Below are 25,324 nucleotides of genomic sequence, written 5' to 3'. Positions count from 1 at the left end.
CTTCCTGTAGTCGAAGGTCAGAGCCTATTGCCCCCAGGAGCTGAGTCTGGTGTCCCAGTGCGTGCTGGAAAGGCAGTGTGCGCCCTGGTCCGGCGAGTCGCCGGGAGCGGGGCTCTTGCAGTCCGCCGAGCCCGCGCCGCGCCCCCGCCCCTGCCCATCCCCGGCCGCGCTGTCAGTCTCCATTAGCGCTAACAGGCTCCAGACAGAGCGGGCCCGGCGCTGGGTTAATGCAATCGGCGCGTTACCTGGGGCGCAGGCTACATTACCAGCCCGGCCCCCGCCCAGCACGGTCAGAACCAGCAGACCCGCGCCCCGCCGGCCGCCCCGAGCTTTCAGCGCTCCTCCGGCCGCGCCCGAGCGCCACGCGGCGGAGCCCAGCCCCAGCCCCAGCCCGTGCCCCACAGCCTGGCGAGGCGAGGCGGGTCCCGGGCGGGCAGGCAGGGCGCACGGCACCCGGGATCCCGTTGCTGCCGGACACGTGAGTGCGCCCTGCGCGCAGGACCGGACTAGGTGTGCCAAGGAGGCCCAGGCTGGGATGCGCAGAGCTAGGGTGCCAGCGAGTTTGAAGGGCAGAGGTAATAAGTGTCCGGGGAGGCTCCTGGTGCTGTTGGACGTGGCGCAGACCCAAGCTGAGGATAGGGGGCAGCCAGCTGCACCAGGTCAAGTCACCGCCCCGGGAAACCTCTGCCTGGGCGTGTCCAAACCTAGTCTTTTGGGGCAAGAGGGAGCTGGCGAATGAGGGAAGCGCTCGGGGTCCCAAGAAAGATCCCGAGGGCTGCAGGGGCGGTCTCCACGTATAAGTTCCGTCCCAGTCCGGCGCGCCACTACCTCTGCTTCCAAATTTTTCCAACAGACGCGCGCCTTTTCTGGGCACCCTGCGTCCGCTCAGCGCGCGCCAACCACAGTATCCCGGCGCTCCCGGGAGACCACAGGCAGGGTGGAATGGCCCAGTGATCACATCGTTTCCTTTGATCCCAGCAGAGCCTCTGCGTGCTCCCAGTATTCCTGACGCTCTTCTCACCAGCCGCACCCATGCTTCTGGCGCGGATGAACCCGCAGGTGCAGCCGGAGAACGGCGGGGCGGGCCCGGGGTCGGAGCAGCCCCCGCGGAAGCGCAAAGAAGTCTTGGTGGTGAAAGAGCGCAACGGCGTCCAGTGCCTCCTGGCGTCCCGCGACGGCGATGAGCAGCCCCGGGAGACCTGGGGCAAGAAGATCGACTTCCTGCTGTCGGTGGTCGGCTTCGCAGTAGATCTGGCCAACGTGTGGCGCTTCCCCTATCTCTGCTACAAGAACGGAGGCGGTGAGCCCCCTGACGGGCTGGGGGTTTTGACTTGGGAAGCTACCTGTCTGCGACGAGGGCCGGGAGAGGATCTGGGGATACCCACGGGAGGAGATAAGGAGACAGACGGGCAAGTCCAGGGCGCGGGAAGAGACCAAACAGGGCTCACGGAAAAAGGAGTCCCCTTTGGAAGAGGGAAATCGAGGCATGACCTTGGCATGAACTTGGACAATGATGGGCGCATGCGTAGAAGGACAGATTCCAGGGCACCAGGTTGGGTGATGAGCTCGGACCTTTTGATGGTCTGCAGCAAGGGAGGTAGAGATCTGGAGAGCTTCTGATGCGGCGCTGAAAGTGCACAGAACGTGACAACTAGGTGCACACAGTAATCCTAACTCCAGCGCTCTGAGTTTGATAAAGGACTTGGGTTCCCTGAAGGCACTTGGGAGGCCCTGCACTCTTGGGGACAGAAATCCTTGGATCAAAGACACATAAAAAGAAGCTAGTGGCAGAGAGAACGCCACTGCTTAGGTTGATGGTCCTTTGGCTGGAGGGGCCAGAGAGCACAGCCTAGGAGGGTTGTGTCAGCCACTACCAAGAACTGGCCTGATCCTTGAGGCAGGAGGCTTGGGTAATTGATTAGGAAGAAGCCTTTACCTCCTGGGGTCCTGGCCACATTGCAGGGTAGAGTGGGTGAAGGGCCTGGAGGAAACGTCACTCTAGCAGTCAGGCTCTCTCCCCCTTCCCTTGCCAGGTGACCTCATACTGCCTGCCCTGGGATGAGAGCCTGGATGAGGGCTATATCAACTATAGCCCACTCAGGGAGCAGAGTCCTGGGGAAAGCAGCCCAGCATGCAGGATACTGGGGCCTAGCCCTAGCTCCTTCCTGAGAGCTTTTGCGGAAACTGCCCCAGACCTCCCCTCTTTGCTGGGCTGAGCTCAGGAGTACCCTGTAGCAAGCCTGGGAAGATGACCTAGAGGAAGAAGTCGGCAAAGCTGGGGGGGGCAACCACAGCGGAAACATTTTTCTATCCACTGGGCCATCTGCCTGGCAGGGGCTCTGGCTCAGGACTCCAGGGGGTCAGAGGGAGGCAGGGTAAGGGTTTGGAGTTGGAGGAAAAGCTCATGACCTTGTCCCATAGGGTCTGGGCCCCTGCTGTTTGCTTCACTGTGTACTCTGGACGCTTGTTTTGGGTGAGGAAAGGGAAACAGATGATCCAGAGGTGAAACTTTTCCTCATTGGGCTGCTGCAGCTTCTCATGAGTTTCTGATCAGGTTTAAGCATTTTGGCCCTTCAGACTCAAGGAGGGAGGAAATATGGTTTCTCTGACATTTTTTGGCTGACAGAGAAATGAAGAATGAAGGACAGACCAAGAGAACCTAGAACACTCTGTCTAGCGTGTCCTCCATGACCATCCAAGGCTGCATGACCCTAGACAGCGGAAGGTTCTGTCATTAATCAGGGATATGTATTGGGCTCCTCTTGGCATGAGGCACAGTGCTGGGCTCCACAGGGGTCACCTAGATGTATTAACTGCCCCTTCTGCCTGCCAGGCGCTCTGGTCACCTAAGGGCTTTGTTGTCATGCTGCTACACGTCATTCTCTTTTTTAAGTGTCTGTTGAAACTAAAAGCACCCCAGATGGCCAATTGGACACGTCAGCGAGATGGATATTCTGGTGTTTTCACTGACACTGTGCTCCCTTGGCCATCGCCCCCAACTGAGAGTTCCTGCTGTATGCAAGGTGATCCGTACCAGACACCCAGGGCACAAGACAGAGCACATTTGTCACACGTTCCGATTTGGGGGCAAAATTGGCCAGATGCTCCCTCTCCTGGAATTGCTAGCCCTGCCCATCACCCATTCTGGGTTGTTTGGTCATTTGTCTCTTTGTGGGTCTGTCTTCCAAACAGACTAGGACACATTGAGAGGAGAGACTGTGGCTTTTCATGCCTGTATTTTTTTTTCCCTGTTTATTATATTAGTCACATTGCTTTTTCTTTATTTGGTTGCATGGGGTCTTAGTTGCGGTATGTGAACTCTTAGTTGTGGCATGTGGGATCTAGTTCCTCAACCGGGGATCAAATCTGGGGCCCCTGCATTGGAAAGTGGAGTCTTAACCACTGGACCACCAGGGAAGTTCTTATGGTTGAGTTTTGTTTGTTTATTTGGCTGCACCAGTCTTAGTTGTAGCATATGGGATCTGGTTCCCTGACCAGGGATCGAACCCAGGTCCCCTGCATTGGGAGCACACAGTCAGACACCAGACCACCAGGGAAGTCCCCATGCCTGTATTTCTAATGCCCAAGATAAGGGCTAGATCCAGGGGATGTGGTGGAAGGTGCCCGACAAATTAATGAGTAAATGGATCAAGTGGTCCAGGCCCTCAGAGACCTAACGCCTACCCAGAAACAGCAGAATCCCTACCCCCAGCAGCAGGAACTAACAAAGTGAGGCAGCTGGGCTGGTGGGGGTGGCACCGGGTGGCTAGGAGCACTGGCTGTGGGTCCTGGGTTCCAGCTTTTAGCTGTGTAACACTGGGCGACTCTCCAAGCCTTGGTTTCCTCATCTGACAAATGTTCAACTCAGAGGGTCATTGTGAGGACTCGATGTGATAATGCCCCTGGAGGGCCTGGCGTGAAGTATAGCCTTAGTAAAGGTAGCTGCCACTTCTTATTCACATCTTTAGGTTGATGTGTGAGATGGCTGAGCCTGGGGAAGGTCTGCTTAGGAAAGACTCCAAGGGGGTGGGCTGTGGTTGGAGCACAGATGGGTGGGGCACACACAAGCCTCAGGAAAGGGAGGAGGAATTCTAGTTGTGTGAGAATGCAGGTGGGATCATCTCTGAGATTAGAAGTACAGACTGGTTGAAGGGCAAGCCGGGAGAGATAAGGGTGGAGAGGCAAGTTGGGGCCAGGCTATGGAGACCTGGACTGCCAGGCTCTGGGCCGGGGGAAGTTACACCAGTGAATTTCCATTTCTGGCTAGAATGTCCATGGGGGGACAGTGGAGCAGGGCAGCCTCACGTATCAGAGTCTGAGCAGCTCCTGTTCTCACTTACTCCTGCCCCCTCCAGGGGATGCTCAGCAGGCCTCTTCGGAGCTTTGTCTCTGCTGAGACCTCCTGGCTGCTCCTTGTGGATCACTTCCCATCTAGTGATTATAAAGGCAGCCCCAGAGATGGGCAAGCAGGTCGGCAGGTGATAACCTGTGATTCTGGACACAGTCAAAAGACCCAGGTTCGCATCCCATCTCTCTGAGCTCAGGTCCCCCTCTCTAAGCTCAGGTCCCCCTCTCTAAGCTCAAGTCCCCCTCTCTGAGCTCAGGTCCCGCTCTCTAAGCTCAAGTCCCCCTCTCTGAGCTCAGGTGCCCCGCTGAAGCTGGAGGTAATCTTGGGTGATCCCTGAGATCTGTCCCTCTCCAAGGCCTGGATCAGCGCTGCCCCCAAGCCAGGACTCACATGCCCTGTTATTTAACAAGCTGTGTGCTCTCCTGGTGCCAATATTAACATGGTGACCTCCAAGTCTAGCTGTTCACGCTGGCCCAGACTGGAGGATGTTTTGAAATGATAAAGGTACCAATAGTTTAGGCCTCTGGCTAATATTTTTTTTTGAATGAATTACTGAGAAGGATCAGCTTGTCTGAACATCTTCCCAAAAGCTAACTGCTGAGATGCATGGGTACAGGTGGCTTCTGGCCGGGAAAGCCCCTCTCAGAAGTTCCAAGGCTTTGTTCAGAACCTTCTCGAACGTGGAGGCAGTGCCATGGGGCTCTTTCCAAGGTCCTCCATGCTTATGGTCTTGCATCTGGCCTTGCTGGTCCCCAGGGAGGAGTGGACAGATCTGTTGGGTCCCCGTGTCTGCCTCCCTGCCAGGGAAGAGACCACTGTGAATTATCTTTTGTAAATGACAGCTTGAGACATGTCCGGCTGATGGCTCTGAGTTGTCAGAGAGATGTCCTTTAGGTTCTGACAGACCTGAACTTGACTCTGAGCCTGACATTTCCTGGAAATGTGGCCTTGGACAAGTCACTTCTGGACCTCAGTGTCCTTGTGCAGAACAGGGGGGTGATTGTATCTTCCCATAGGGTGATGTGATGTTAGAGATAATACAAGCAAAGGACACACAACAGTGTCTGGCACGTAGAAGGGGCTCAGTAAATGAAGTTGTTGCTAATGGTTCCTGGATCTGGAACTGCTAGACCCAGGCTAGATCCGGGAGTAGGACAGGGTCCTGATTTTGGAGGGAGCAGACTTGGCTATAAGAGGAAGTTAGAAGGGCTATAAGACTGGAAAGGAATCATGCTTGGACCTGGGAGTTCTTTTTATTTTATGTACTTTTTTTTAGCTGGGCTGGGTCTTTGTTATTGCTCTAGAGCGAGGGCTCAGTAGTTACGGCGCACAAGCTTAGTTGTTTCCCAGCATGTGGGATCTTCCTGGACCAGGGATTGAACCCATGTCTCCTCCATTGGCAGGCAGATTCTTAACCACTGGGCCCCCAGGGAAGCCCCAGGCCTGGAATTTCTAACGGCCTAACCTTATCCCATTGTTGTTTCCCTACCTGAAAAATGGGGATGAACATTCCTATATGGGGTCCCATGAGATATGTAGTCTGGGTCCCAAATAGGTTTCCCTTCTTTCCTCAAGTGAGCTCAGGTTCTCAGGTACCCACAGACCTTTGGGAATCCTCTTGGTCAAAATATCTGGAGTTCTTAAGGCCAAGGAAGAGGTGGTGGCAGGTACAAAGGGCAGGAGTTTGCAAACTCAGTGGTCTCACACTGGGCCTGGCTGCAGGGGGCCATCTACACCCTGGACTTCCCAAGCCTGACGCTGGTGATTCAGCTCAGATGCACATGAGCTGCCAGCTGGGGTGGCCCTCTGGCTAAGACGTTTGTGGGAATGAGGCTGTTCATCAGGGGCTGGAGCTGAGACCACGATCTGACATTACCAGCATTGCCCATTGCTCTGAGCTGGCCAAAAAGATCTAGAGAGACCGTTTGCAGCAAGATGGGGTTTCACAAGGATAAATGCTACATCCTGCCCTGCAGTCCCAAACCCAATTGCCTAAGTAAGGATGAGGCCCCAGCACAAGTGGAGAAAGGCCCTGGGGCTTGCATTAGCTGTAGTCTCTGCGTGAGTCACTGCTGGGATCCATTTATTTAACAACAACAAAAATACCCGTTTACTAAGTGCCCATCCTGTGCCAGGAATATAGAGATGAACAAAAGGCTATCTTTGCCTTTAGGGAGTTCAAAGTCTATTATAGATATTCTACAAGTTAATGTCATTTTATATTCTGTTACTGAGGTAGTATTAGCTCCCAAATCAGGAAGGGGAGGTTCCACTCTGTTCTTCGTAGGTTATATTTTCTTCTCTAATATGGTTCGAACCATTCCAAGCAGCCTATAATTGCTTGCTCTTAAAGAGACCAGGATGGAGGAGATGAGAAACCAAAATCTTCAAGAATCTTCATTAGGAAGAATCAAGTCAGATCCTGCAAAGTTGATAGCCAGGGGAGAATTGTCACGGGGGGAGGGGTAGCCCAGCTCCAGTCTCCCTGATTTTCACCCCCACTGACCTACTTAGAGAAGTGGGGTTTAATCTACAGGGGAATGAGCATTCTTCCTCGCTAGGACTGTCCTGCACTCAGAGCTAAGGCCAGAGGTCAGCCGGAAGAACCCAAAGTGAAGATGAGATAGTAGAGGGGATAGTGAGAGATTATGGCTCCAAGAAAAGTCAGTTCTGGTCATTTTGTGGATCATTTTGTAGAATCCCCTCATAGAACAGCAGGGGCTTCCGTAGACAGGTGTATGGGTACTTGCTGGCTAGTTTCACTAAAGGGCAGGGGATGGAGTAAAGAGGTGAGGCACGCAGGACCTTTAACTGCAGCAAGTGAACTCTTAGTTGCGGTATGTGGGATCTGGTTCCCTGGCCAGGGATCGAACCCGGGCCCCTGCATTGGGAGTGCAGAGTCTTAGCCACTGGACCACCAGGGAAATCTCTGCATGGTCCCCTTACCTGGATCCTTCTTCCCCAGCCCGGATTGGGTTACAGGCATGTGCAGACCCAAGCCAAGGGGAAGCCAAGGGCCTGCTGTCTGCAGAGGCTGTGGACAGAGCTTAGACTTGTGAGCACAAGAGTCCACATGAACATGCAAAAGGCCTCATATATCTCTGGATGGAGCTGGGGTGGGAAGGAATCAGGATGTGGGGTCCCCCCGCCGAATGCCTCCACATTCCAGCACAAATTCTTCAAGAACCAAGGGTTCCAGAGTCGAACTTTATAATGAATAGAACCATGCTGAAGGTCTAGTTGTCAAAGTAGGATGATGGGGCATGTGTAACAGCTGTGACCTGAGTTGTCATCTTTAATATGTAGACACTGTAAGGTAGATCTCCATGTGTGCTCTTGTCCTGGGCCCTGCCAGTCGGGTGGCCTTGCTTCATGCTGAAGCTGTGTCTCCTACTGAAATCGCACCTTCTCTTTCTCCCTGCTGTCTGTAGCCTTGGGGTATTTGGGAACTGGGACAAATCTGCAACCCTAGGCACTGACCACAGTTTTCTGGGAATTCTGGTGAAAGCCACGGGCAGTGACAACCTATAGCTGAGCTTCAGGCACCAGGAGAACAGTTCTGGGGGTTTTCATGTATTCATGTATCAGGATGTGGCTAATTTGAGGAATCCTGCCCTTCACAGACTGGGAAACTGGTCCAGTAGGGTCTCAATGGACCCTCCTCTCCCTCCTGCCGCCCCTTTCTGATCACAGCCCCTCCACCTCCTCCTGATTCCTCACCAGGCCTGGGCCATGCCATGTCTTACTAAGTCCCCTCCCACGTCTTGCTGGACCCCTTGTCCTGGGGTCCTCCTCACCCACCTGGGGTCTGCTCCAGCACACCCCACTCTAAACTGAGTGACCACTGGCTTCCCTTTCTGAGGACTTGGCATTTGCACAGAGGGTTCCAGAACCCCACTCTGACCAGTAGGGTTCCTCTCTAATGATGGGGTGTCAGGCAGTTTATGTCAGACAGATACTTTTCTTACAAATGGCCACTGGTTGGAGTCCCTTTTGCAGTTGACAGTCTTTTGCTCCTGTGTTCGTGCGAGTGTGTTGATGTGCAGAAGTCTTTGTGTGAAGATGTACAAGTGTGCACCTGTGTATGTGTGTGAATGAATGCTGGAGACTCCCAGAAGCTGAGATCCTTTGGAAGTACACCCTGCCTCTGTTTCTCCAGCTCTGCGCCTATCAGCCCAGAACATACACAGCCAGAGCCAGGATTCTGGGCTTGTGGCCTCTGAGGCTCTCAGCTCTCCAGCCCTGTGTGAGGCTGGATGCAGTTGGCACCACCACACAGGAAGATGAGGCAGGGCTGTGGGAAAGTTTGGGGCCTTACAGAGCAGCACTTTCTAGGAAGTATGCAACCAGTCTCAATGTCCCAGGAGCTGCTGCAGGGCTGTTTCTAGGAGAAGCATCCTCTGCTGATCTTTAGGCACCCCTAATAAATCTCTTTCTGACTCTTCAGCTCTGCCCTGGCTTCCTCCAGATGTTTGAGCAAGGAGGCTTGGACCAGCTCACCGGTTGATGTCTTCTATTAGGATAAGACACTGGCCACTGGACAGCTTGCTGGTTTTCATTCATACTCAGCCATTCCGTCATTCTTGAGTGTTTCTGGTCTGTTGCCAGCTGAAGCTTTGGCTGGCCCACATCAAATGCACTTGGAAGAGTCCTGGACTGGTGCAGACCCATCATCTTTCCTCTTGTCCCTCCACTGGGCCTCCCAGCCAGCACAAGAGGAGATGAATCTCAAACTGGGCAATTTACCTACTGTTGGCAGTACTGCCCAGAGGCTTAGAGTTGAGAAAACTGGCCAACGTGAGATGCCTGGTGAATTGGCTGATGCTCTTCTTTCCTCTGGCTGTCGAAAAGAGCATCTGGTCGCCAGGAGAAAGTCACACTGCCAAGATCTGAGGCGTGACTCCTGGCTTTTTTCTTTCCTTTTGTTCCTTGGGCCACTGACTTCAGTCTTCAGGCCTGTTAACACTCTAATACGTCTATTTCCCTTACTCTCTGGCTCCAGGCCCCCATGGGCAATGGCAGGTGGTCACAAGGCGGGCGCAGACAGATCCCGATGTGGAGTCAAGCTGCCTACTTACTGGTTCAGACCAGCAACTTGACCTTTCTAAGCCTCGGTTTCCTCATCTTTTACGTGGGATTGGCGGTGATTCTCATAGGAATGGTTTTAAAGGAATAATTATTCAAAAACTTAGTGTGTGGCTTGGCATATAATGGAGGCTTAATAAATGGTACCTGTTACTTTTACCAACTCCGTCATCACCATCACCACCCTGACCTCTGTCAGCATCATGAACATTGCTGTCGGCAATGTGGACAGATGCATTTTGAAGCCAGGCTAGCCCTCTCTGTGTGGGGAAAGAAAAGGGTAGAGGTTGAAAGTAAGAAATGAAGAGGGGAAGGGAGAGGTTGGCATGTGGCCATTTCAAAGAAGTCTAAGCCTTGGGACTTCCCTGGCATCCAGTGGTTAAGACTTCGCCTTCCAATGTAGGGGTGCGGGTTCAATCCCTAGTCCCCCTCATCAGGGACTAAGATACCACATGCCTTGCAGCCAAAAAAACAAAACTTAAAACAGAAACAATATTGTAACAAATTCAATCTAAAGACTTTAAAATGGTCCACACACACAAAAAGAAAAAAAAGAAGAAGAAGAAGAAATCAAGCCTGAAGCAGGGGCTGAAATGTTGAACATGACCAATAGACCGGGTGGATCACCTGGCCCCCAGAGCCCCAGTTTCAGAACGTGCTCTGTTGAGACTTTATTCAGACTCACGTCCTACATCTTGGCTGAGATAGTCTGAAATTGGCAGAATATTTTGGGAATGGCTCTGGAGTTCTGGAGCCAGGCAGACAATGGTCTAAATCCCAGATCTATCATTGACCAATTGAATGAACTTAGAAGTCACTTAATTTCTCTAAGCCTCAATTTCCTCCTCTGAAAAATGGGTACAGCAGTTGCTACCCAAGACAGTTTCTGGATGGGGTAAATGGGATGACAGCTGTCCAGTGCCCAGTGCTCTGCTGGATACATAGGAGGTCCTCATTTTTCAGTGGTTTCTTCCCTACTGCCCACCCTACTGATCCATCTCCTGCTACAAAAGGACCGGGTCTCAGAGCCACTGGGGCCAGAATTTCATGCTTTGTCCCTCAGAGCCCTGGGCTTCCTGAGGAGAAGCCCTGGGAGGAAAGTGGAGACCGACAGTCTGAGTAGCTGGGTGAGTTTAACCCTGGGTGCACACGACTTTGCCATGAGTCTCTGCTCGCCTGGAGGCCCAGTTTCCACATCCGTAAATTGGAGGTAGTAATACTTATAAGGTTGTTGTGAGGATGGAATGAGACATTGCATGGAGCACAGTGCCTGGAACACAGCCAGGAATATTATCTTCCTCATATTATCATCATTGAATATTTCCCAGTTTCTGCACTTTCTTACTGTGGGCGGGTCAGAGAGTGTTTGGTTTCCAAGGTTACTGCATCTCAGCCAAAGGCCAATGGCGGGAGGAGCGTGGTCTGGCCTGGCCACCTCCAGCTGCACCAGGCCAAGAAGCTGGCATTTTGCTTTGATCACGCTCGCAGCCTAGGCTGACGTGGTATGTATCCCGTGAGTCACCTCACAGCGTCAGAACCCGTTAAGCTCACCCCAGGCTACCGGACATACGGAGAACTCTCTCTGGAGCTCAGACTTGTCTCATTCCACCAGGAATTCTCCCAGGGATTTGTTGCTGCCCGTTTTGCCAAGGGCTCCCTCTAGTTTCAGCAGTGTTCTGGGTGATATCTTCCTGGTCAGAGACTGGAGCCTCTGGCCTCTTTGCTCCAGTGTGTGTTTACCTTCAGCTGCCAGTAAGAGAGAGAGCCTGATGGGAACGTGAATCCTGCTTCTGTCACTTACCAGCGGTGCAAACAAAACCAAGTGGACTTCTCTGCCTTCAGCTGCCCCCAGGGTGTGGGATGGGGGTGGCTTGGGGTCACAAATAATGACCCTCTCTGATTATGTCTGTGAAGTGAAGTGAGACTGCAGACCATCCAGTGAGGTCATATTTGGGAAAGTCCCAGGTGACCTTTAATGGTGGCTAAGACTCCGAGCTCCCAATGCAAGTGGCCTGGGTTCAATCCCTGGTCAGGGAACTAGATCCCACACACTGCAGTTAAGTCCTGGTGCAGCCAAATAAATAAAAAAATAAACAACAACAAAAATCTGACTCAATCATATATAACTTTGGGCGCTAGTTACGTATCTCTCCCTCTCTGCTTTCAATTTCCTTACCTATAAAAGGAAGGGCTTAGGGTGATTGGCATTCCCCAGAGTGGTGATTCATGAAAGAAAGGATTCTGTGTTGAAATCAGTTTGGTAAAGACTGCAGCTGATCTTCCTCATAGCCTGTTACAACATGTGCTTGTGTATCAAAGGCATGGAGAATTCTGCAAGGAACAAGCCTATTTAGCTTTTAAAAAATATTTATTTATTTTAATTTTATTATTTATTTGCCTGCACTGGGTCTTAGTTGCAGCATCTGGGGTCTAATTCCCAGACCAGGGATCAAACCCGAGTCCCCTGCATTGGGAGCACAGTCTTAGCCACTGGGCCACCAGGGAAGTCCCCTATTTAGATTTGATGAACCAGATTTTACTAATTTGAACACTGAACCTCATGATTATGATTGTGACTAGTGCTATAACTTTCATTATATTATGATTATTTGTTTAATTGCCCTGGTGTTCCTACCACAAGACACCCCTTGAGAAATGGCCAGGTGACAGATGAATGACGACCCTTGCAACTCTGACCGACATTGATCCACACACTCTGAGGGGCAAGCCCAAGGCTGGACAGGGGTCTTGGGGTTCATGCTCCACCTCTGTGTCCCCCAGGTGCCTTCCTGATCCCGTACACCCTGTTCCTCATCATCGCTGGGATGCCCCTGTTCTACATGGAGCTGGCTCTGGGCCAGTACAACCGGGAAGGGGCAGCCACCGTGTGGAAGATCTGCCCATTCTTCAAAGGTAAAGAAGGAGTCAGAGGTTGTTCTAAAAGACTTCTCTGTGCCCCCTGGAGAATCTACCCTAAAGGTGGGATCCTCACTAGATCAGCTTTCTTGTGGAATTTATAAGTATTGGCAAGGTCAAGCACATCCACCATTCAAAGTTACATGGAGCACTTTGGAGATGTCAGGAATAGCTTTAGCCTAGAAAGTCTGGAAATCTGGGTTCCAGTCCAGGCTGTGCAGCTGAGTGACCAGAGGGAGTCTGTTTTCCCATCTGGGAAATACTCATGAAGTGTTAGAGGTACCCAGAACGCTACTGTCTCCCTCTTGCTCCCCAGGCAGACTGATAAATCAATCATGCACCTTTCCACCCTGGGCAAGGGGCTTCATTCCACTGGGAGAGAATGTTATCGTGTCTCATTGTTATTCTACCCAAGGGGCGAGGGAGCTGGGATACTTGTGCTCCAACACCTGGCCCAGCTGCTCCCTGGGAGCAGTAAAATCCTGGCATTTCTGTCCTGCCTGATGAGTGAACAGAAGGGGCTCCAGTGGCAAGAAAGAGCCCTCAGGCAAAGGGATGGTGGTTGCCTGGGGAATTTTTTTTAAAACAGTTTGTTTTATGTTGGAGTCTAGCTGGTTAACAATGTAGTGATAGTTTCAGGTGGACAGCAAAGGGGCTCAGCCATACATATACATGGATCCATTCTCCAAACTCACGTGTCATCCAGGCTACCAGTAACATTGAGCAGACTTCCCTGTGCTGTACAGTCGGGCCTTCTTGGTCATCCATCTTAAATATAGCAGGGTGTACATGTCGATCCCAAACTCCCTAACTATCTCCCACCCCTCTCCCCCCACTGCATTCTTCTGCCTGGGGGATTTAGGCTTTGATGGTCTGCTACAGAAAAAAGACAGGCATAGGGGTGCGTAGTGCGATGGTTGGAGCCAGCTTCCCCAGAGTCGTGGCTCTGGGAGGGAGAGTGGGCCGGGGGAGGCCCCTGCCTGACCCCTGTGCCCCCCGCCCAGGAGTTGGCTACGCTGTGATCCTCATCGCCCTCTACGTCGGCTTCTACTACAACGTCATTATCGCCTGGTCCCTCTACTACCTCTTCTCCTCTTTCACCCTGACCCTGCCCTGGACCGACTGTGGCCACGCCTGGAACAGCCCCAACTGCACCGACCCCAAGCTCCTCAACAGCTCCGTGCTGGGCAACCACACCAAGTACTCCAAGTACAAGTTCACACCTGCAGCAGAGTTTTATGAGTAAGTCTTGACTCCTCGTCCTATTCACATGGGGACCTATGCTGTTCACATCGAGCACATGTACTGGGCAGAACCTGAGCCAAACACTAAAGAAAACCACTGGAGAGGAAGGGGCCACGTCAGTCCTTGAAATGTGCTCAGCAGCCACCATAGGCCTGAGGTTGGCTGGGTACACAGGATATTTAGTTGCAGCATGCAAACTCTTAGTTGTGGCATGTGGGATCTAGTTCCCTGACCATTGATCGAACGTGGGCCCTTTGCAGCAGGATCTCGGCATCTTAGCCACTGGACCACCAGGGAAGTCCCACAAATGAGAATTATTTTTGTAGTGTTGGTCCAAAGTGATTTCTAGTCTCATCATTCCCTCTAGATTAATTGAAGGGAAAAGTTGTCCCTTTCCCCTTATTTATCCATTCATTTCATTTACTCATTTCTGTCTGTATGAGCTCATTGGAGTTTATTTTATTCTGTGGTTTAACCCATAACCGTCATTATTTATTTCATTGCTTCTTTGAATGCCCTCAACCTCTACTCCATCCTTTCAAGTCCTTGAGGTTGGTGATAGTCAACTTGTCAGCCATCTAATTTTGAAAGTTTGCATGGTGGTCCCTTCAGAATGTAGCATCTGTTGTCTTTATCCCTCAGGGGATGGGGGTGAGCCCCGTTTCAGCAATCCCTGCACAGGTGTTAGCAGGTAAGCAGAAAGTCCCCGGCACAAGGTGTGGGGCAAGACAGGTAAATCCCACTAGAACCTCACTCTCAAGGGACACATGGTCTGGAGTAGTGGCTGGAAAACTTTCTAGTAAAAGATTGCATTTTGGGCCTTGCGGGCCACATACCTATCTTGCATATTCTTTCTTTAATTTTACCCTTCAAAAAGATAGAAACCATCTGCAGCTCACAGGCATCAGGCTCACAGACTCAATGGGTCACAGCCGAGTTCCAGGGGGCGTGGCTTGTTGACTCCTGGTCTAGAGCAGTGATCCCCGGGAGAATGCCCACGATGATAGAAATATTCTGTGTTTGCACGGCCCAGTGCAGTAGCCGCACGCCACGTGTGGTTAGTGAGTAGTTGAGATGTGGCAAGTGTGATGGAGAAGTTGAATTTTTAATTTTATTTAATTTTCATTCTTTTACATTTTAAAATATTTGTTTGTTTATTTGGCTGGATCAGGTCTTAGTTCTGTGTCATGCAGGATCTTTTGTTGCGGCGGGTGGATTCTCTAGTTGTGGCGCTGGGGCTCAGAAGTTGTGGTGTGTGGGCTTAGCTGATCCATGGCAATCAGTGTCTGAGTTCCCTGACCAGGGATTGAACCTACATCCCCTTCATTACATGGTGATTCTTAACCAGGAAATTTCCCTCATTTACGTTTAAATAGCCAGTTGCTTCCATATTAGACAGTGCAGGTCTAGAGGATGAAAAAAGACAAGTTCACAAATTCAGGGCTAGTCTTCTCTGGTCCTGTGTATTTGCTAAGCCACAGCCCAGAGAATGGGGTTATCCAGAGAATGGGGTTCCTTAGGACCATTCCCACCTTTGCCATCTCGGTGCAGTCGGACCAAGGAGATTTGATGTCGTTAAAGGTGGCCTCTGGGAAGTCTGCTGCCTCCTGGGGTCCAGGGGAGGGGAGTTGGGGTTCTCAGGACCCAGGAACTACCCTCCATGAGCCATGGCCAAGAATTTGCTAAGCATCCTGGACCTGCATGTCCACCTGCCTCCATCTGTGCTTCCTGTGGACTTTCAGGACCGAGTGCACAATTATATAGATTTGGAGACTCGGTGGGGAGAGGGTCCACAGTTGTCATGAAACTTGAAATCCTTCTACAGCCTCCAAAGGATCTGAAGAACCACTATTACTTGAAGTGAGCATCTATTTAAGTTAATACCATCATCCCTGTCTTCCTCTGCATCACATCAATCAACAGCTAATCACTTACCATGTACATCAGGCTTTCTGCTGACTTCTCTCTGTATGTATTATATCAATGTAAGCCTCACACCAACCCAGTGAGGTTTCTGTAACTCTTCCATACATGACTTGGCTGCAAACATTAGCTTCATTTTGCAGATGCAACAGAAAATCACTGACCCGTGGTCACACGGCTAGTCCCGTGCAGAGCCAAGATTTGGACCCTGGCAGATGGCACCTGCTGGACTCTTGAGAGTGAGCTCCTCGTTACCCTTTGTTCCATGATCCTCGCTCTCTTCACCCTAGGCCCTGCCTTCCCAGGCAGTGAAAACTCTAGAGCCTGTAGGCTTCACCTCTGTGTTATATTGGATTCCAACCATTTTGAATGGCTATTATGATATCAAATTATTATCATCATCAAAACTAACATTTATCCAGCTTTGATTCTGTCCCAGCCATGCATTTAGAAGTGCCATTTGAAGTGAGTTTGAACCTAGGAAGTCCGGCTTCAAAGTCCAAGCTCTTAGCCCAGTGATGCTAAACACTGGCTGCTCTTTGGAATCACCTGGAGAGCCTTAAAACACACTGATGCCTGGATCCTATGCCTCGAGATTCATTTTATTGGTCCAGGTGCAGCTGTGGTGCGGGGACTTTATTAACAGTTCCTCCAGCAATTCTAATATCCAGCCAAGGTTGACAGCCCCTGTCTTGGACACTGCGCTCTCCCATCTCAGACAGAATGAGATTCTTACTGGGGACAGTCTGACGTGCTTACAGTACCGTGTCATGGAAAATCTAGGGCCTCCTTTAGTCTTCTCCTGAGGGGGTGTGGCTTCAGACAAACCCAGAACCACGGGAGAGCTTGCTGGCAGAGGTTTTAGGTCTTCCCAGTTTATGAGTGCAGTTTGGACTGGGAGATGGTAAAGGATAGTGCAGCTGAGGGTGCTGCTGATACGTGTAATTGGTTCTGGGCTTTCTCCTTTATCATCTCATGATAGAGGAAAATCCATGATTTTTCTTTTTGCTTTTGGCAACCCTCGTCCTTATAAATTAAAATGGAAAGCGATAGCCTCATGTCTAGCCTGGTTATTATTTGATTCCTCCTCTGACATCTTCATGGCCAGCGGATCTGCTGCTGGAGAAAGGAGAGGTGAGTTGGGTTTTGAGGCTCTGCTTGCTTTAATTACAGCCTTAAACTTCCTCCGAGCTAGGCTGTGAAAAGGCTGATTCTCTTGGGGGATGTCGTTGAAGGCAGAGTCCACGGCTTATTTTCAGCAGCTTTTTGCTCTACAGAGCTCCCTTCCCATCCTCTCCTCCCCCTTCCCTCCCCTGCTCCACCCTTTTAAGTGCCCCCACCTCCACCCCAAGTCTGGTATCTACTGTGATCCAGGCATCAGCATCTCCTCCTGTCCACGTCCCATTTAGTCTTCACAGTTCATGGAGGTGGAAATTACTCCTGTTTTACAGGTAAGAATGTAGTGGTTCAGGTTTTAGGGAAGTGGCGGAAGGGGTCTGAATCCAGGCTGTCTGGGTGGAGGCTCTCACTCCATCGATGAGCCTCTCCTCTGTCTTCTCCAGTGGGGTGAAGAAGTCCCTTCAGAGTCTCCAGTGGGGTGTATTCGGGACAGGAGTGCAGAGGTGTCTGTGGGTAGATCGGAGCCCTTCTCATGCATCTTTCTCACCTTCAGGCTGCTTTTGTGTGCTTCTCAGTATCTGAGTCATGAGCTGCCTCTGGGATTTGTTTGTAATGGCCCTTTTATCTAAATGCTTCTGCTTTAAAAGTTACTCACTTTCAGTTTGGGAACCCGGCAAGTAGGACTCCCAGTGCCAACCCTGAGGAGGTTAGCTGGTTTTTTTTTTTTTTTTTTTTGCTTTTCTTGGAGCCTGCTGGCCAATTCTCTTACCATCTTGTGCTCGTTTAAGCTGATGAACTGAACACATCATTTAAGGGAACAAAACTGCAATACTCCCCAGGCTCCAGGCCTGAAGCCAAACAGCCCGAGGCAAAAAGAAACCCTGATGCTCTGTAACTCTGTAAAAGGACACCCTTGGTGAACACGCACCAGGAATAGAAAACTTCTACTCCCTGCCTGTTCCTGGTGGGGAAAAGACCTCTCCCGCCACCCCAGCACTAACCCTCTGCGCTTAAATGTCAAGTGAGATCTGAGCCCATTTGGCCCACAGACTTCGGAAAGTCTGGATCATATACTTAACGATGATTCATTTTCATTAAACTGCTGGAAAACTGCAACAAACCCAAGTTATTTGTCCTAACCCCCAAGGCTTGGGGCCACTAGTGGAGAGGAGGCTAGATTCACTTTTCTTGGAAATCAGCTCTGGAGTCTAGCTTTTTTCACTGATGAAATATCTAGACAACCACTGCAAACCTTAAAGTGGACCTCGCACACATGTGGGTCCCCTGGCTGGTTAGGGGGCACGTCAGCCATCTGATGGGATGCAGGAGTCGTTTTAGCATGTTTCAGGGCAAGCACAGTTGGTTCAGAGCCCCCCCCCTTTTTTTTCAGTCAAATTGGCCAAATGCTTACTCATACCATTTAACACTTGATTGTATGTAAAGCAATGGGAAGAAGCAGGATTAAGAGTCAGATGGGTTCAGTACCTGATTCTAGTTCTCTGTCTTTTTAGATGTGCCCAGCCTCTCTTCTTCCCTTCCCTTCCCTTCCCTCCTCCACTTCCTCCTCCTCCTCCTCTTCCTCCTCCTTTTCTTCTTCTTTCTCTTCCTCCCTCCCTCACTTCCTCCCTCTCTCTGTCTCACTTTCTCCCCCCCACTTTCTCTCTCCCTCTCTGTCTCCTCCTTTCTCTTTCTCTCTCCCTCTCCCTCCTTCTCAGGACAGGGGAGTGGGCCTCAGCTAGGGCATCATTTTAGAGCTGAGACTAGCAGGGAGAGAAGTTTGCCAGGCAGACACATTGGGCCAGGAAGTGTGTTCTAGGCAGAAAGAACAGATAGTTCCAAGGCCCAGAGCGATGAGAGCGTCATATAACTGGGGGATGACAAGTGGCTGGCGGTCACAAGGAGCCAAAAGCAGGATGTTGCAAGGCAGGGGGATGCACTTGGCAGAGGACAATTCTGAAAGGCCTCAGATGCTGAAAGGCTTTTGTTTTTTTTTTTATCCTCTTAACCAGGATTTCACAACCTTGATGCTTTTGACATCTGGGGCTGGATAATTCCATGTTGCAAAGGGTTGGCTCTCCTGCATTTTTGATGTCTAGCCTATCCCTGGCCTCTGCCCACTAGATACCAGTAACACCCACCCTGCCCTCCAGCTATGACAGCCAAAAATGTCCCCAGATGTTGCCAAGTGTCTGGGGAAGGCAGGGGCAAATTTGCACCCAGTGAGAACCATTGTTTTAGGTGATACAGAGCTCATGAGGATTGGGGGGCAGGAGAGTGACAAGGTTAGAACACAACTTGAGATGGATCAGCACAGACTGTGGATTTAAGGCGGCTGACTGGAGAGACTGGGATGATGGGGATTGGGGAGGTTTTCACAGCAGTCCTGGAAGAAGGGAATATGGGTCTGGCTTGATATTGGGCCATGAGGATAGGATGTTGGTAGCAGATCAAGAGATAGGATTAGGAAGGACCAGACATGGAGACTCATGGCTGGGGACGCTGATAGAGGATCAGTAGCTTACAGCTATGACATCCTGCCCCGGGGCGGTCAGGATGAAGGCTGTCCTGGGGATGGGCACACAGGTCTTGGTGGCCCTTGATCAGCCACACAGCTCTGCTCATTCACTCACTGCAGACTTCTCTGTATGCCTGTCAACATCCCACCTTCCCCATCTCACTCCTACCACACCCAAGCACCCTGGCTCCACTCACCTGCTCTCCCATGGGTCCACAGAGAAGGCACCAGACACCCCCTTCTATGGAGCCTGCCCTGCTGACTCCCTTGGCTGAATTTTCTGGGCCCCCCTCAGCTTCTTTGCTGATGCCTCCTGTTCCCTTGAAGGCTGGGACTCAATCAGATTGGTAGTTCCAATGATCATTGGTGTTGAGCATTTTCTGAGTTCTAGCAATGTAGACCTCGTGAGAGCCCTTTTGCTGTAGAGGGAAAAAAGCTCAAGATGGGGAATGTTTGCAACAGCTATTGTCACCCAGGAGTCCTGTGTGGCTGGAGCCATCACCTCCTGTCCACAGCCTTGTCACCAGCCCCCCAGCAGCCCTCTTTCGGTTTTGACTTCTTTCTCATGAAGTTATGTGTGTGAGATTCATCCAGACAGAGCTAGTTGCTGTATAATGTTCTACTTTATATGTCATAATTTATCTAGTCTACTGTTGATAGATATTTGAGTATTTTGCAATTTGAAGTTGTTATGAACAATGCTGCTGTGAACATTCTACACCATGTCTTTTGATGAACATGTATATACGTTTCTATTGGACAGATACCCAGGAGTAGAATTGCTAAGGCAGAGGATACACATGCGTTTAGTTTGAGTAAAATAGGAGAAATGTTTACTTCTTGGTCTTCGGGCCAGGGATTCTTAAGCTCAGCAACATAGGAATTTTGGAGGCTGTTTTGTGCCGTATAGGATGTTTATGTTGCTCTGTGCATTATAGGATGTTCCACTTCTCTTTCCTCTAGATCAGTGGTTCCCAGCCTCTGAGATCTAATGCCTGATGATCTGAGGTAGAGCTGACATAATAATAATAGAAATAAAGTGCGAAATAAATATAATGCACTTGAACTCACGGAAAAACTGTCTTCCATGGTGCCTGGTCCCTGGTGCCAAAAAGGTTGGGGACCGCTGCTCTAGATGCCTTCTGCCCAAGTTGTGACCATCAAAGATACCTCCAGACATTGCCAGATGTTCCAGTATCCCCTGCTTTAGCCTGTGAGCGCTGTGAGGACAGAGACCTTTCCTCTGTTTATTCACCACCATCTCTCCAGGACCTGGCAAGCAGAGATATTTATTATGTTGAAAACTTCTGTAACTGTTTAAAAAACAGCCTTGGGTGGGAGTGTCTTCCCAGAAGACTTGCTGGCTGGAGCAGGGCAGTGCTAGGCACAGTGACTGCACAGAGCAGGTCCAGGTGATGCGGAGCAGGGACTGGGGCCGCCTGGGCCCGCCTCCATCGATGTGCAATTTCAGGGACTGGCTGGGGTCAAGGCTGAGGTCATCCTCCCTGATGATACCATCTTCCCCGGCAGGCGTGGTGTCCTGCATCTGCATGAGAGCAGTGGGATTCATGACATTGGCCTGCCCCAGTGGCAGCTTTTGCTCTGTCTGATCGTCGTTGTCATCGTCCTGTTTTTTAGCCTCTGGAAAGGAGTGAAGACATCAGGAAAGGTAATGTCTTTGTTTCTCTTTTAGTTGGGAGGTTGGCCTCAAAAAAAAAAAAAAGATGTTTTTTTCCTACCTGTAATTTAGGTAGTTGGCGAAAGGAAAAGGTGATGCTAGAAGAACAAAGTCTGAGTTTTCACCCCAGCTCTGCCACCAGCTTGCTGGAGACCTCAGACAAATCCCTTCCCTTTTCTAAGCCCCGGACTCTCCAACAGTAGGGTGAGAGGGTGTGAGTGGATTAGGGTTCTTCACACTTTCCCACCAAAGCTTTCCTAATAGCAGAGACCAGGGAATGAGGACACCCAAAGCCCAAAGCAACCTATTGACATGTATTTGATAAATCTTAAATTCTGGGGGGCTAAAATTGCATGCCAGTCTTGCAGCCTTCTCTAGAATATAACCATTTCCTTCACTATTTTGATCATTCTCACTCCTGAATTTTTGAGTCAAAGAGAATGCTCTAGAAGATATTTGGATGAATCCTGGGGCATCCTCTGACACAGTGCTGAGTCCTCACAAGCGTTTAGGTTTCCTGGGGAGGGGAATACAGAGTTAGATGACCTAGGACAGCTTGCCAGAGTTGGTGTTCTGACTTAGGTGACACTGCCCCCCCTAGCCAGCCCCTCAGGGTGGAATATAATCAGGTCATCACCCACATCGATTCTGAGCCTGAGAAACATCATGAGAACAACAGCTCCATTTGGACCCTATGGGTCTATGTAGAGCTTGATTGTATTAAAGAGTCTGTAGCTGGGAAATATTCTATCCAGTGTTTCGGTTGGCTCTTGTTGTGTAATAAAAGAGCTCAAAATCTCATGATGGAAAAATAACAATCATTTTATTGTCTCTCATGGTTCTTTGAGTTGACTGGGCTCAGCAAGATGGTTCTTTTTCTCCATATGATATTTCTTGGGCTACATGTCTGGGGGCATGACTGGACTGGAACCTTTGAGATGGCACATACTCATTGAGGGCAGTTGGTACTGTTTAGGAACTCAACTGGAGCTGGCAACCAGAGCACCTTGAGTTGTTTTCACATAGTTTTGCTGTGTGTCTTAGGCTTCTCACAGCATAGTGGCTGAGTTCCAAGAGCATGTTCCAAGGAAACAAACCCTAATGTGCAAGCAGCTCTTCCAGTCTCTCTTTACATCATGCTTGCTATTGTCCCAGGGGCCAGAATAAGTCTTGTGGTAAAGCCCAGAGTCAATGTGGAACACATGGAGTGTGTGTTCATTGGGAGTCACAAGGCAACAACCTGTCATAGTCAGGCAGCCTGAATGTATGAGAAGCTTCATTAGGCAACTGATTTTGGAAAGTGGGATGCATCAGGAATCTCTATGGTTCTCCTAGAGTCTTGGTTAAGTGATAGATAGCAGAGATGGTGGCAAGGCACCATCAGCGAATGAGATTGAAGTCTGTCAAGAAGAGCTTGAAATGGAACTCCCTCTTAGAATGTTGGAGTCATGGTTTCTGCTCCAAGGAAGAACCCAAATGAAATGCAGACCAGGGCGTGGAGGAATTCTAAGATAGAGCAGAACCAGGATCGGACCACAACCATCCCAATACCTGACACATAGTAGGTCTTCAGTAAATATTTATTGAAGAACTAATGAGGGAAGAAGGGATGGTAGGAAGAAGGGTAGGTGGATAAATGAGTTTGGGGAACCTCACTAAGTGTTCTTTTGAATCCACTTCAACTTTTTAAGCTGGAGAAGGAAATGACAACCCACTCCAGTGTTCTTGCCTGGAGAATCCCGTGGACAGGGGAGCCTGGTGGGCTGCTGTCCATGGGGTCGCACAGAGTCGGACGTGACTGAAACAACTTAGCATGCAACTTTTTAAGCATTTATGGATACCTCCTATGTGCCAGGCTTGGTGCTAGTACTAGTGATGCAAGAGTAAATAAGACAGATTCAATTGATTGTAGTATTATGTGTGTTACAGGCAGGTGTAGGTCAATCACATTTGTTCTTGCATCCCCATCCAGAAACATGTGTGTCTCCATTTCAAAAAAAATGGTCACAAACTATACATACTATTACAGATCTTGCTTTTTTAAAAAGCTTAACTTTCTTTACCTTGAAGATAATTTTTCAACAGGTAGTCAGGTTGCACTTTGAGATACAAACTTTGGGTTTTTCAACTGTCATTAAATCAATTTAGGGGGTCACCACAGTTTTTCAAGATGAAATTGTCTAGATAATAACAATGTATACTTCCTGTAGTAAAGTAAGAGCTGTCTTGTGGAATTTGTGATTCAGTTATAGCAATCCATGTGTCTTAATATGTAAGGTGTTTCTTACCATGGTTCTTATGGTCCAAAAAGCTGCATTAGTGGGCAGAAGGACGTTCATCAAACTGAGAGGGTCTGCAAAGACCATGCAGAAGGTGGCATTTGGGATAGAACTCAAAGGACAGGGGCAGGTGAAGATGGAGCAGAAGGAAGGCGTTGTCAATGGAAGGAACTGCAAGCGAAGTCACAGAAGCCCCAGGCCAGCCTCATCCAGCCTCTTCGTGCCTCTCCTGGGGGTCCGGAGCAGGGCTCTTCTGGCCTCTGCAGAAAACAGAGCTGCAGAAGGTGCATGAGCTTTGCTGCTGCTGCCAGCGTGTGTGAGGGGCCACCACGCACTTCTAGTATTGCACCCCCAAATTAAGTTTCCTACTGCCTTCACTGAAGGGGTACAGCCTGCCCCACCTGGCTTAGCACTTGGCTGGAGCAGGCAGGAGTTGTCTCTGAGGGGACCGATGCTAAAGAGATGAGGAGTGGAGCTGAGCAAGCTCCATTCCTTTGTACAAAGGCACCTTCAGACGAGGACTCATCCCCTCCCCTGAGGAGTGTAGCGAGGGGCCTGGCAGGGCAGGGGTGTTGGCCTAGGAAGCCCCACCCCAGATGAAGATAGGTCACCCAAAGTCCCCGCCCACATTTTGCTCATGTCCTCCAGTGTTCTGGTTGCTGAGCAGGCAAGGGGCCCTGCAGTCCATGGAGGGGCTTTCTAGAATAAGGAGCTTCACACAGGACACTGCTATGCTCTTTGTTTTTATACTTTGGCTCATGAGAAAACCACACGTGTTGCTCATTTCTTCCCAGACTACACCTAGAACAGGACACGGACCTTCTCTTAGCAGGCTGCCCCAGCCACAGAACTGGCCTGGGATGAATTGCAAATGTTTACACTTTCTGTCTTGGCTGGTCAAGGCTCTGTTTGGGAAGATGCATGACTTCACAGCTGGCACCTGGGATGGCAAGGGGCGGATACAGTCTGATCCAGGGAACAGGGTTACTGCAGACCACACACTCTGTGACCCTGGCTCACTGACCACCGCAGGGTGGAGGGTGGAGGTTTGAGTCAGGAGTCAGTTAGCCCCCAGGGCGTCAGGCAACCGTGTCAAACACAGTGCTGTTTGCTGCCCTGGAGTCCTGTCTGCCTCCTCCAACTCATAGTCCTTGGCTGAACCAGCCTTAGCAACTACAATCCTGTACTGAACATCTAAATGCTAACCTAGAAGGTTCTCCAAGACCATCTACTCCAGGTGCTTATACAAATGGGGACACTGAGGCCAAGAGACAGACAGGGTTTCATAGGAGTCTTGACAGAAAAGACTTGAACCTGGGGCTCAAACATACAGTAGCGAACAGGGCTTTGTGGTCAGATGCCCTGTGTTGGAGTCCAGACACCATCATTCCCTACTGGGTGACCTCAGGATGAATGATGCCCCCTAAGCTTCAGTGTCCTCACCTGCAAAGTGAGTCCCATTAATGGTCCTGCCAGCCTCCAGGGCAGTTGGGAGGATGGGGTGAGAGGTCCTTGGTGCTGGGCTAACAGATGGAAATTGCTTCATAAATGTTCCTCATCTGTCTTTGTCCCCTGCAACCTGGGAGAGCTTTAAAAAAATTTTTATTTATATATATATTTATTTATTTGGCTATGCCAAGTCTTAATTGCAGCATGCAGGATCCTTAGTTGCAGCATTGTACTCTTAGTTGCAGCATGTGAGGTCTAGTTTCCCGACCAGGGATCAAACCCAGGCCCCCTGCATTGGGACCATGGAGTCTTAGCCGCTAGACCACCGGGAAAGTGCCAGGGGGGAGCTTTTAAAGCACGAAGTGCAGGACCCATCCCAGACCAATCCAATCAGAAACTCCAAAAATGGAATCTGAACTTTGACATTTTTAATCTATAATTTCCCCCAGAGTATTTTCATGTGTAGTCAGGGGTGAGAAGGAACAAAAAGGAAGCCACACCACCTTCTCCTCACCCCACTTCTCTGTTTTTCATTTTGGGCAAGATGGGCAGGTATTTCTTCTTAGTCTGGGGACAGCCTCTTCCCTTACAGGTTTCTGGACAGGGCAGTTTGTATTTGCCCTAAATTGTATTTGCCCAAAAGAAAGAACTGCTACAGATGGGACTTTCTGCCCAACCATATCCCTCCTTGGGCAGTGAGCTTAGGAGGATATGCTTGAATGAAGGTAAACAAGGCAGGAAGAGAGGAGGGACAATGGAGGGCCTAC

The 25,324-nt window shown here is 50.2% G+C and overlaps 1 protein-coding gene and 1 non-coding gene across 2 annotated transcripts in view; one reads left to right on the top strand and one right to left on the bottom strand.

Moving 5' to 3' along the window:
- Nucleotides 1–449: 449 nt before the first annotated feature.
- SLC6A2 (solute carrier family 6 member 2) overlaps nucleotides 450–25,324 on the top strand; it is a 42,386-nt gene continuing 17,511 nt past the window's right edge. Inside the window, exons 1-5 of the mRNA XM_043436217.1 lie at nucleotides 450–478; nucleotides 982–1,300; nucleotides 12,215–12,346; nucleotides 13,354–13,591; nucleotides 20,682–20,820. Of these exons, the coding sequence (XP_043292152.1) occupies nucleotides 1,033–1,300; nucleotides 12,215–12,346; nucleotides 13,354–13,591; nucleotides 20,682–20,820 (777 nt within the window). The 5' untranslated portion in view covers nucleotides 450–478; nucleotides 982–1,032. The remainder of the gene's footprint in view (nucleotides 479–981; nucleotides 1,301–12,214; nucleotides 12,347–13,353; nucleotides 13,592–20,681; nucleotides 20,821–25,324) is intronic.
- On the bottom strand, nucleotides 7,201–7,272 carry TRNAG-CCC. Its single transcript has one exon. It is a non-coding gene; the product is annotated as a tRNA-Gly (tRNA).

Source organism: Cervus canadensis, chromosome 18, assembly GCF_019320065.1.
Source record: "Cervus canadensis isolate Bull #8, Minnesota chromosome 18, ASM1932006v1, whole genome shotgun sequence".
NCBI classification, from domain to species: Eukaryota; Metazoa; Chordata; class Mammalia; order Artiodactyla; family Cervidae; genus Cervus; species Cervus canadensis.
This window is presented reverse-complemented; position numbering and strand designations above follow the sequence as displayed.